Source organism: Adiantum capillus-veneris, chromosome 8, assembly GCF_014529385.1.
Source record: "Adiantum capillus-veneris isolate H3 chromosome 8, ASM1452938v2, whole genome shotgun sequence".
Lineage (NCBI taxonomy): Eukaryota > Viridiplantae > Streptophyta > Polypodiopsida > Polypodiales > Pteridaceae > Adiantum > Adiantum capillus-veneris.
Window position 1 is genome coordinate 53110179 of NC_140938.1, and position 12501 is coordinate 53122679.

The 12501-nt window shown below is 45.9% G+C and overlaps 1 protein-coding gene across 6 annotated transcripts in view; it reads left to right on the top strand.

Annotated features, from left to right (window-relative positions):
- LOC147452143 (uncharacterized) overlaps positions 1 to 12501 on the top strand; it is an 80867-nt gene that overhangs the window by 1496 nt on the left and 66870 nt on the right. For 4 of the 6 annotated variants that reach the window (XR_015188875.1, XR_015188872.1, XR_015188874.1 and 1 more), the window contains exons 2-4: positions 78 to 135; positions 209 to 285; positions 359 to 675. Coding sequence is in view for 2 of the 6 variants with exons in the window: in XM_086517944.1 (XP_086374070.1) it covers positions 78 to 135; positions 209 to 285; positions 359 to 675 (452 nt within the window). In the remaining 4 variants the exon portion in view is untranslated. The remainder of the gene's footprint in view (positions 1 to 77; positions 136 to 208; positions 286 to 358; positions 676 to 12501) is intronic. The other 2 variants (XR_015188873.1, XM_086517945.1) reach the window with 1 other exon arrangement.

Consider the following 12501-nt stretch of genomic DNA (forward strand, 5'->3'; position numbering starts at 1 on the left):
CATTTAGCTCCAGTAAATATTTTTTTACAAACTCAGGAGAAGACACATCTTTTCTAACTAATGTCTTGACGGTGTAGGCAATGGGGCCTTCCATACTGTCAAAAGAAGCAGGGCAGTATCCAACAAAAGATATGGGTATGGCTTTTGCTATTTTGAGAGAGCTGTCCGATGGGATATACTGAGTCTTCTTTGGTGTTGTGTTTCAAAGCAGGTCATGAGCTTACAAACAGTAGATTCACTGAACAAAATGCTGGGGCCACTTTTTGTACAAATAAACAAGCCCGAGTAAGAAATAGTGCAGCAGTTTGGGAGAGTTTTACTATCACAATCTAAATGTGGTTAATTCTTTTTTGCACAGATGCAAAATCACTCTGGCTTTGAACAAGTCGAAGATTCTGCATTCTCTGAGGCTATAGGGATTTTCAGAGGTGCATCCTGTAATGGTAACACAAAGGTGGGAAGTAATAAAGGGAGCAGTAATGGTAACACCTGTAGGGGCCAGAAAGGCAAGAGCTCCTTTGTGGTGTCCAGCTCATCGTTTTATACAAACACACGAGATTCGGCCCAAGAATTCAAGGTGGACCTTGAGGATTTCAAGCTTTCAAATCAAGTAGAAGGTTCTATTGCCCATAGAGTGGTTTCAGGCAAAAAACAGAAAACTATCTCCCCCCTTCAGTAAGTCAGTTGTGCTCAAGACCTGTGTCTCTTAATTTCCTGCAAAACCTCGTTTGGTAGTTATTTAGATTACTTTGTTTCCTTCTGTTTCTGCATGCGCTTTGTGTGTATATGTGTGCCTGTTCGTTGCTGGATATGAGAGTAAATTTCAAGAGACTCATGCCCACCATGCCAGGTGCAATTTATTGAACAAAAAAGCTAGAAAAAAATCAGCAGAAATGATCTTTGCAGAGAGAAAATTAGCCAGTAGTTTACTGATTTTTAGGAGAAACAAATCACTTCAGAGAAATTAGCCAGTGAGAGAATTAGTTCGCTGATTTTTAGGAGAAACAAAGCACTGATTCTCGTATGGACACAGCTGGAGAAAGAAAATGTGCCAGAGTGTAGGGTTTTGGAGTCTAGGCAACTCAGTTGCGTCCTTCTGGCTTCTAAGCAGGTATCCACAATTGTCGAGCTTCTTTTTTTTTTCCCCGAGAAAAAGATCCTTCCATTAGTTAATAAAATTGCCCATAGGGCTACAAACCACCTCTACTAGAGAGGGCTACATCAAAAACATTGGGAGACTCTCCAAGTGAGTAAACAAAATATGTACAATGAGGCTAAATCACAAAATGGGAGGAGGAAAGAGCCACACAGGTGGTCGATAGTGCCATCTGGGCACATCCTGGACCATGGTGAAGAAGGGCCTTGGGCGCCAGAGTCACAGGAAGGCCTCTTTGCGCTGTCGCATGCGGTCGGAGCTGCCTTGAAGTCTCTCAAACTGACCCCTGAGAGTATGGATCAACTCCAGCCAATAGTCACGAACAGGCTCTGCCGGTGGGACAGAGCGAGCCTCGTAGATGCGGAAGCAACGGGCCCGCTAAATGAACCAGAGTGTCAGGCCACAAACGAGCTCCCAACACACCTCTCTCTCATTGCACCACTCCTGGGGGTAAGCTCTGCAGCAGGTTGAAGTGTAGGTCGACCCCTCTGGATCACTATCATCCTGCTGGTGGAAGAAAGCTCAAACTGGAGCGCAAGGCCCGTGAGGGACCGGGCAACAACACCCCAAGTGTACTTTCGCGTTGTGGAAAGTGTCACGAGGACGTGGCAATTGCTAACTTTAGTTGTTGGTTTCTTTCCAATGGGTTTTGTTTTATTTTTGAGACCCTCTTTTTGAAGTAGCAAACGGTTGGACATTGTATGGCCAATGTGAACTGTAGTTTCACCCGCAGATGGGTAGTGGTCGGCACTAGAATTCGTATAGTAAGAGGATGTCTAGGCTTAGAGCAAGATCATGTAGGTCCCCCCGTCGCACTTAGCAAGTTGGTGGATACTAGGAAGTGAACTCAATAAAGGCATAAAGTCAAGGTGGAACTACCAACTGAAAGTATCCGATAGTTGGGCCACATTGCACTTTTGGATGCGGTCCCAATGAGGATAGATGGTCAGAAGACCATTGGGAGCTCAACGGAATCATTTCCTAAAATTTAGGAAATTGCTATTTTGGGCTGTGAAACGTGTTCGTGTCATTACCTCCGGTATGACTAGGGGAACATTTTACAACTCTGTCGCGAAGTCAACTGAGCAACCTGTTGGGAGATTTTTAGGCGGCAAACCCGAAATGGAAAAAAGCTTGTAAATGCGCCAAGTGGCAAATTTTCATGCACTTGCCTCATGCAGAAAAATGGGCGCTGAATTTCAAGCTGGGAAGAGGCCTCATTTGGTTTTTGTCACAGGTTAAGAGCTATGGAGTGCTTTCTTTCGCTCCCATGTACAATGTGGTGCTAGGAGTGATGCCCTACACGCTTCACACTGCTCTCTCTCTCTCCCCTACGTGCAGTAATGTGATGCCCGACAAGAGGGCTCTTCATTTGACTGATGTACAACTGTGTGGGTTCATGCTTTTGTGCTGAGGCAAGAGCCTCCTTGAGCAGGAACAGGGGTAGTTAGCTGCTACTCCAAAACAGGCACCGGTGAGGGTCATAACCTCACCGTGCAGGTGCAAATTCAGCGCTGTGTACGCGCAGAAAATTGACAGTTTTTCAGCCATACGGACGCCAGAACCTTTGGGAATCGTGCCCCATTGGCAAAGAACAGTTCAGGAATTGTTTAGGGCTGGAAATAGGGCAAAAACCAGTAAATACAACGACCTGAATTTACCGTTTTTGGGCAGGAATCAAAGGGTTTATGCCAGTGCAAGTGAGATCGAGCAGGGAAATTGATTTCGCGCAAGTTTTTGGGTTGTTATGTTGTCGAAATTTGTCCAAATCTGGTAGTATCTAGCGGGATACATGTAAAGGATTCCCAGGACTCTACTTTGTAATTTACCCTCTCAAAGAATAAAGAAATACCGAAAGGGGCGCCAATTTTGGGGCCTACAGGTTGTCGGCGTCTGCTCGGGGCATTCTAGCTTCCGAGCCGTCTGTGTATTCAAGTGTTAATTCTCGTCGCAGGTTTTTTTTGCAAAATGCTCTGTGTGTGTGTCTAAAGTAAAGAATTTCCGGTGAAAGCCAATGCCTACCGCCCCATGGGCCGGTTTCAAGGTTCCATTGCCGGGATATCAATCACTTTTTCCTCAAAGAGTGAGCCTCGGTTGTTTTGGATAAAGACACAGAGTGCAGGAACGCGGGATTACACTATGGCCAACAAAGGAAAGGGCATTATGGAAGAGGGTTCCTCTTCAGAGGACAGATAGGAAATCCCTATGGTTTTCGAGATTGGCGAGAGCTCACGGCCACGTCAGTCTGTACCTCCTGTCAATGTGAATGTCCCTCCAGAAGTACAGGGCTTTATGACTCGGCAACTTGAGGATGATGCGTTCAAGGTTTAGGGTCCGCGGTGAATGTCTTTTCGCAGCAGCTGGTGCAGAATCCAAGGTTTATGGAGTTCTTGCAAGCGCCACCAGTGCAATAGCAAAATAGACAACCTACACCGCGTACGGAGCTTGTTGAGGCTCAAGCCCAAGTACTTAATGTGACTCAGCAGGAAAGGAAACACTCGCATGTTGCGGAGTCAGGGGCTCCAAAACAAGTTTCTCCTGTGCTTGAAGAGGTGGCTAGAGCGCCTATTCCATAGGCTATGCCAGTTCAGCCTGTCACCTTTCAAAGCTCTCATGCTGTCTTGAATGGACAGGGAACTGGATACCAGGCAATGCACCCAGTTTTTCCACCACCCACTGTACATCCTGGGTATTTCAGGGGTGGATCAGTGTTCCAAAGTATGGCTGGTTATGCACTTGGAAGTCAGCCATACATGCCAGGAACAGTGTCTGGGGGTATGCAAGGCATCATGCCAAACCCCATGTATGGTAGTATCGGCATGCAGCAGGGTTTTCAGTGCAACCAGGGCCAGTTTGGGGTGCCACAGGGTCATTTTGGCATGGCTGGTTTTGCTGGACAGCAGCCAGATATTGCACCTTTAACGCAAAATGTGAATGGCCAAGATGTGCCGATCATGCCTACTACAGTGCCCATGTTGCAGACCATTCCTTATGACAACTTGGGGGCACTGAAGAAGCCGAAAGCTTACAAAGAAGGTGGTGCAGCGGTAAAGTTCAGTACTTTCAGTGGCTTTGAGGTTAAAGCAAAGGCTCGCACTTTCCTCCAACAGTTTGATACAACTTATGCAGGAGGGAATTTTACAGAGGCCTCGAAAGTCAGGAAAGCTGCCACTTTCTTAAAGGACAATGCGCTTACTTGGTGGACGACATTGTTAATGCAAGGATAGGCACCTGCCACTTAGGTTTACTTCAAGCAAATATTTGCATCTGCTTGGCTGTCAAATGAATTTGAAGCCTATGTCATGACAGATTGGCACCAGCTTACTTCAGCTTCATGCAAGAGCTTGTTGGAGTACAATAGGAGGTTTTGTAAAGCGTTACTCTCAGTGACCTCCTACAGATTTGTGCCATTGACAGAGCAGATAGAGAAGTACTGTTGTGGGCTGCCTAAAGGGCTTCGTGATTATTGTACCAAGAACAGAGTGGCTACCCTCACTTAGCTAATGGAAGTTGCTAACATTGGTCTTGCCTTGCTGAAAGGAGAGGACAGTGGGTTTCCGAGCAACGAGAAAGGAGGGCAACAAAAGAAAAATTCAGCGAAGAAGCCCTTTGTGAAAACAGCTCCTGAAGCGTCATAGGGGTCGGAAAAGGCCACCAAAGACAAGGATTCAGCTGGGACTTCTGGAGCGCAGGCAAAGAAACAGAAAAGGAAGCCTTTTGTGCGCAAGTCGCTCGAGGAAAAGAAGGTCCTAATGGCTGAAAACAAATGCTTTATATGCGAGCAGCCTGGTCACTTTGCTACCAATTGTCCACAAAGGAAAAGACCAGTTGACTCCGATGATAAAGAAGACCAGAAAGGCAAGAAGCCTAAACCCATGGCAGATTTGGTGCCAGACATGGTGGGTGATAGGCCCATTACAGATGCCAGTGAGTTATGCAGGACATGGGGTAAAGTTAGGGATCAGACGACACTCATCTTCTTTGATCCAGGTGCCAAAGCCAACTTTATCTCACCAGAGTTAGCTATGAAGCTGGGCATCGGAGCTAAAGAGATGGGACACACAACAGAGGCAGGGTTGGCATGTCCTGGCCACTTAGAGTGTGTTACTCCCATTATTGGAAAGCTGCGTCTGTATATTCAGTCGTATGTGGACACAGAAGAGTTCTACATCATGCTACTGGAAGGATGTGATGCCTTGTTGGGGATCCTGTGGATGTTTCGAGTGCATGGAGTCTTGGATGCCTACAACAAAAAGATCACTGTACAGCATAGGGGCAAAACTCACATCTTGGATGTAAAGCTTAAAGGAGAGTCAGTCCCTATTGTATCTGCTCTTGCTATCACTTCTGTAATAAAGAATCATCTTTCTGTGTACTTGATTTTTGCACGTGATGTCTCAGATAGTGATCAGTCAAATTTATCCGTGCTAGATAAAGAAAGGTCAGCATTTTTGCAAAAGTTTAGTGACTGTTTTTCTGATTCATTACCATCGCATTTGCCGCCAGAGAGACCCAAGGACCATCGGATAGATTTGGTGCCAGGGTGTAGCCCACCAAATAGACCTCCCTACAGGGTTAGTGTGGCGCAGCAGAAAGAGATTATGGGCCAGGTTGAGGAGTTATTAGAGAAGTGGCTGATTCAGCCTAGTTCTTCACCCTTTTGCTCCCCAGTGCTCCTAGTGCAAAAGAAGGATGGCGCATGGCGCATGTGTATTGATTACCGTGCGTTGAATAAGAATACCATCAAGAATAGGTTTCCTATTCCTAGAATTGATGATATTCTCGATCGTTTAGAGGGTGTTGCAATTTTCAATACGATAGACCTTAAGAGTGGGTACCATCAGATTCGTATAAGGCCAGAGGATGTACACAAGACTACGTTTAGAACGACATTTGGTCTTTATGAGTTTCTAGTGATGCCGTTTGGGCACAAATGCTCCTGCCACGTTCAACAGAATGATGGATCGGATTTTCCGCTCGCATCAGCAGTTTGTTGGGACGTTCTTCGATGACATGATAGTGTATTTGAAGAATGAAGAGGAGCATAGGCGTCACTTGACCATTGTGTTCGAAGAGCTGCACAGTCACATGCTACTTGTCAATCCTAAGAAAAGTGAATTCTTCTTAGAGGAGATCCACTTTCTTGGCCACATAGTCTCAAAGGATGGTGTCAGAGTGAATCCCGCAAAGGTCGAAGCTATTAAGACATGGCCAGACTTGAAGACTGTGCACGATGTCAGAAGCTTCTTGGGATTGTGTTCCTACTATAGAAGGTTTATTAGAAATTTTGCAGAGATAGCGTCGCCTCTTCACGCTTTGCAAAAGAAAGAGGTCACTTTCAGATGGACCCAAAAAGAGATTTCAGCTTTTAGTCTCTTAAAGGAAAAGTTGACTTCAGATCCAGTAATTGTTTTGCTAGATCTCAGGAAGTCATTTGTGGTCCAGTGACGCGTGTGGGAGTAGCATTGAAGCAGTGCTAATGCAAGATGGACGGGTAGTAGCTTATGAAAGCCGAATTTTGCAAGGGCTAGAGAGGACTATGCAGAAATAGCTCTTGGCCGTGATTCATGCGCTTTTTTGCTGGAAGCACTACCTCTTAGGTGCTGATTTTGTTGTCCAAACAGATCATCAGACCTTGCGATACTTCTTGACACAGTCAAAAGTTATCCGAAAAGCATATGCGATGGGCAAACATTCTTTCCATGTTCCACTTTCAGATTATGCATGTGGAAGGCAAGAAGAATGTTGTGGCTGATGCGTTATCAAGAAAGCCACAAATTTCAACTGTGTCAATTCCTTATCATCATGAGCTAGATGACATGAAGGAACAATATGCTGTTGATGAAGATTTTGCAAGGATCTTTGAACAGTAACAAGACGGGCAACATCATGAGCACTACCTCCTGAGAGATGGTTTTATGATGATGCATGGCAAACTTTGTGTCACTAGGCCACTGCGACATAAGGTCATGGAAGAGTCATGTCCCACCGTATGCAGGGCATCGTGGCATTGATGCGACAGTTAAAGCGGTAGAGACATTCTGCTATTGGCCTACCTTGAGGAGAGATGTGGATGCCTTTGTGCGAGCATGCTTAATTTGCCAAAAGGTCAAGTTTGACAGGCAAAAGGCACCAGGGTTGTTACAACCACTACCGATTCCGGATAAGCCATGGGAAAGCATTGCTATGGACTTTATCTTTGATCTTCCAAGAACGCCAACAGGGAATGATGGTATATGGACCATTGTCTGCAGGTTCAGCAAGCAGGCCCACTTTATCCCTGTCAGGAAGAAGATAAAATCTGATCAGATGGCACACTTGTTCATGTACAATGTGTTTAAGTACCATGGTATGCCACAATTGATTATCAGTGATCGTGATCCTCGCATGACCAGTTTGTTCTGGAGAGGATTGTTTGAGAATATGGGAACTACGCTCAAGTTCTCGTCTTCGTTTCTTTCCACAAACTGATGGTCAGTCAGAAGAGGCTAGTTCTACTGTCTTAGATCTGCTGAAATGCTATGTGTCAGATAATAAGGGCAAGTGGGAACAGTATTTGCCTATGCTCGAATATGCGTACAATAATACAATGCATTCGTCTGCTAGCAAAGCACCTTTTGAGATTGTCGAAGGCAGCAAAAAGGTTCCTCCCATTTTGCATACAAAGGACAAGATCTTTGAGGCAGATCGATATGTTGAGAACATGGTTGAAATGTACAAGAAAATTAAAGTTGCCTTGGAGAAGACTCAGGCAAAACAGAAAAAGGCTGTTGATCGTCATCGTCGTGAATTGCTGTTATCACCTGGTGATTGGGTATTGTTAAGGTTCGAAAAGGCAAGGTTAAAGAAAATGAAGGGCAAGGAACGGTTGTTTCCTAAGCTCAGCATGCGTTACTATGGGCCTTTTCAAGTGCTTGGAAAGATCAGTGATGTGGCTTACCGGCTGAAATTGCCTAATGCGTGGAAGATTCATAATGCGTTTCACGTGAGTCTTCTAAGACCCTTCGTGGGTGATGTGCCAGAAGATATGCCAGATGAGGATCATCCAGAAGTTGAGGAACTTGATGAGATCCTGGTACTCGAGCAAGTTTTGGCACATAAGGATAGAAAAGTTAAAGGACAAGTTGCAAGACGCTATTTGGTGAAGTTCAAGAACTATCCGCCTATGGATGCAAAGTGGATGGAAGAGCATGAACTGTCAGAGTCACCAAATGTATTGCAGCTTTACCTTGAAGCCTTTGGGTTACAACCTACTTATGCCCCAACTCAACATGTGCAAAGGAGGGGTAATGATAGAGCTAGCACATCAAATGTACATATGAATTCAGTGTAATAGATGGAAATGACAAAAGTATGAAGGTCTAGCCATTTGTATCTATGTGTTACGACCTTTCTTGCGGATACATGCGATGATAAAAGAGTGTTGATAGCACAAGATCATCACTGGCGTGTATTTATGGTATGCAATCGAGGACGTTTGCGATTTCAAGAGGGGGGTATGTCACGAGGACGTGGCAACTGTTAACTATGTCACGAGGACGTGGCAATTGCTAACTTTAGTTGTTGGTTTCTTTCCAATGGGTTTTGTTTTATTTTTGAGACCCTCTTTTTGAAGTAGCAAACGGTCGGACATTGTATGGCCAATGTGAACTGTAGTTTCACCCGTAGATGGGTAGTGGTTGGCACTGGAATTCGTATAGTAAGAGGATGTCTAGGCTGAGAGCAAGATCATGTAGGTCCCCTCGTCGCACTTAGCAAGTTGGTAGATACTAGGAAGTGAACTCAATAAAGGCATAAAGTCAAGGTGGGACTACCAACTGAAAGTATCCAATAGTTGGGCCACATTGCACTTTTGGATGCGGTCCCAATGAGGATAGATGGTCAGAAGACCATTGGGAGTCCAACGGAATCATTTCCTAAAATTTAGGGAACTGCTATTTTGGGCCGTGAAATATGTGTTCGCGTCATTACCTCCGATATGACTAGCGGAACATTTTACAACTCTGCCGCGAAGTCAACTGAGCAACCAGTTGGGAGATTTTTAGGCGGCAAACCCGAAACGGGAAAAAGCTTGTAAATGCGCCAAGTGGCAAATTTTCATGCACTTGCCTCACGCCGAAAAATGGGCGCTAAATTTTAAGCTGGGAAGAGGCCTCATTTGGTTTTTGTCACATGTTAAGAGCTATGGAGTGCTTTCTTTCCCTCCCATAATCCATGTACAGTGTGGTGCTAGGAGTGATGCCCTGCACGCTACACACTGCTCTCTCTCCCCCCTACGTGCAGTTATGTGATGCCCCACAAGAGGGCTCTTCATTTGACTGATGTACAACTGTGTGGGTTCATGCTTTTGTGCTGAGGCAAGAGCCTCCTCGAGCAGGAATAGGGGTAGTTAGCTGCTACTCCAAAACAGGCATCGGTGAAGGTCATAACCTCACCGTGCAGGTGCAAATTCAGCGCTGTGTACGCGCAGAAAATCGACAGTTTTTCAGCCATACGGACGCCAAAACCTTTGGGAATCGTGCCCCATTGGCAAAGAACAGTTCGGGAATTGTTTAGGGCTAGAAACATGGCAAAAACTAGTAAATACAACGACCTGAATTTACCGTTTTTGGGCAGGAATCAAAGGGTTTACACCAGTGCAAGTGAGATCAAGCAGGGAAATTGATTTCGCGCAAGTTTTGGAATTGTTATGTTGCCGAAATTAGGCCAAATCAGGTAGTATCTAGCGGGATAGAGGTAAAGGATTCCCAGGACTCTACTTTGTAATTTACCCTTTCAAAGAATAAAGAAATACCGAAAGGGGTGCCAATTTTGGGGCTTACAGGTTGTCGGCGTCTGCTCGGGGCATTCTAGCTTCCGAGCCGTGTGTGTATTCAAGTGTTAATTCCCGTCGCAGGTTCTTTTTGCAAAATGCTGCGTGTGTGTGTGTGTGTGTGTCTAAAGTAAAGAATTTCGGGTGAAAGCCAACACCTACCGCCTCACGGACCGGTTTCAGAAAGAGTTGGTGTCAGTTGAAGAACCCGAAGCCAAACCTGTTGTGCCATGGGACAGTCCCACAGACAGTGACGCTAACTCTCCAAAGGATGGTCTCAAGCTACACAGGTTGCCGAAAGGCAAATATGTATGAGCCAACTACCCACTGTTGGAGCTCTGTGTGCAAGTAGCCACCGAAACAAAGTGACTGGCCTCGGCTGTTTGGAGTCCCTCAACTGCTCCCAAAAGCCTGACAAGAACTCAACTGTGAGATCCTCCTCCTGCTAATGACGTGCTGCAGCAAGACGAGCCTCTCTCCGTGCTGCCTGTATGTGATGCTCAGTCGACCAGTGGACTGAAAGAAAGGAATCCCAGGGTGGTCGGCTGAAGAGAAAGGGTCTCTTTAAAACCACTCTCCAGGGTCCCACTACGCTCGTGCAAGAGGGCAGCTCTCCCAAGCCCAAAGCCTCCAGTGGCCTGTCTCAAGGTTTGCTGGGTCAGGATTTGTGACATGTCCTCCTGGCTCCCACAGATGCCCACTACTTGTATCCTCTGAAAACAACACTCTGCAACTTGTGGAGCCTCTACAAAGACTTTGTTGTAAGGTGCAGCAGAAGTAAATGTTGAACTTTGCTCAAGATGAGTGCTCCGAACTGTGCTCAAGGGCTCCTTTTACTTACGGAAGGGAGAGCCTTCCGTTCCTTTACTGAGAGAGTGCAAATGATCACAAACAAAGTGAATGACATTGTGAATGAAGGTGCTGAGACTGAGAGAGAGAGGAATACGACACCACACGATTGTCAAACCCTCCTCCAAGGGCCCCCCTCTCTATGGCGAGAGAGGTCTATGCTATTGATTGCACAAATCTGGTACAATGATCTAGATGCAATGGACTTGCCGTCAACGACAATGACGAGGACGGGCTGAAATCTGAAAACGCTAGGGACTGAAATTTGCAATCTGCTAACTGTTGAATCCTGACACTGTGTCGGCGAGGACGGTGATGGGGACGATGCAATGACGATGCGCTGAAAATGCAGATGCTGAAATCTGCGGATAGCGGGCTGAATCTGAAAACGCTGGCTGATCTGACAGTGCAACGAGGATCTGTTGCGGGGAGTGAGATCTGCGAGGTTTGGGGCTGATCTTGCGGAGTCTTAAGTGCTGAAAACTGAAAACGCTGATGCTAGGGCTTGATCTGTCGCCGAAAATCAGCAAAACGTTGAAGCTATCTGCAAAAACGCCAGGCTGAATGTGGGATTTGCAAAATGCCAGGGCTGATCTGGTAAATCCGAAAACGCTAGGGTGGATTGTTGCCAAAACGCTTGTCTTGATCTGTTGTTCGCTGGAAACGCTAGGTCACCTGCCGGTCTTGCTGAGAAGGTGCACTGTAAGTTGGTGGACTTCTGTTGCCTCTTTTGCCAGATAGTGCTAGCACTAGGTTTCTTTCATAGGACTTAGCAAATTTGCCTACCTAGTTTCCCAACAAAGTCACTTATTAATAATAAGTGAAAAATGGATAAAATAGGAAAAATGGGTTCTGTGCACTGTAAAATGCTCATGATGGGTACTGACTGTCATGTTGATGATCATGCTGTGTGCAACCAGAGGATATGCAACTACTCTAAGTGCCTGGACATGCACGGCTTGCGCACAGGCTCACAAAGGTGCCAAAACACTTCCTAAGCTGACCTGAACCATGGACCTGAAGTAGCTTGTCCACATGCACATAGGGTTAGATGTGCACGTGACATCCCCTCCTTTTCAAAGTGAGGTACTGGTACTGAGCTGTATGGCGTCGAGGGAGAGTGCCAACAACGTCTTGAATCCTTGGAAGGACTCTTCGTCGGCCCACTCTGATACGTGGGTCGTGCGATACTTGAACTTCGTGAAGGTCTGCAAGGCTTGCTTCTTTGGGCCGTGCCGAAAGCGACAAAATGATCTGTGGCTTCTTCAATGCTCCAACTTGTGCTATGGACGTAGGTCCACTTCTTCAAGAATCTCCATGGAGGAAAATTCCTGAAACCATTTCCAACATAAAATCATAATCATACCCATTCCATGTATAAAGTAACGGGAAAAATACGATTATTCCAAAATGATTGTGTATGCAATGTAGATGAACAAAGCATAGTAACAGGGGACAGAGGGGACGGAGCCTAGAGACGGGGGACGCCCGGTTCCGGGACGGGGAAGGGTGGGGACGGACGGCAAATGGCTTGCCAAGTGGGAACGCAGTCAAAACGTCCCGGGGACGGCAGGGGATGACAGTCAATGTTTTTTAAAATTTGAAAAATTGATCGTTTCTAGTGGCTAGTTCCTTTCTAACAGCCATATGTTTGAACTTTGAAGCACCCCAATGGCTATAAAAG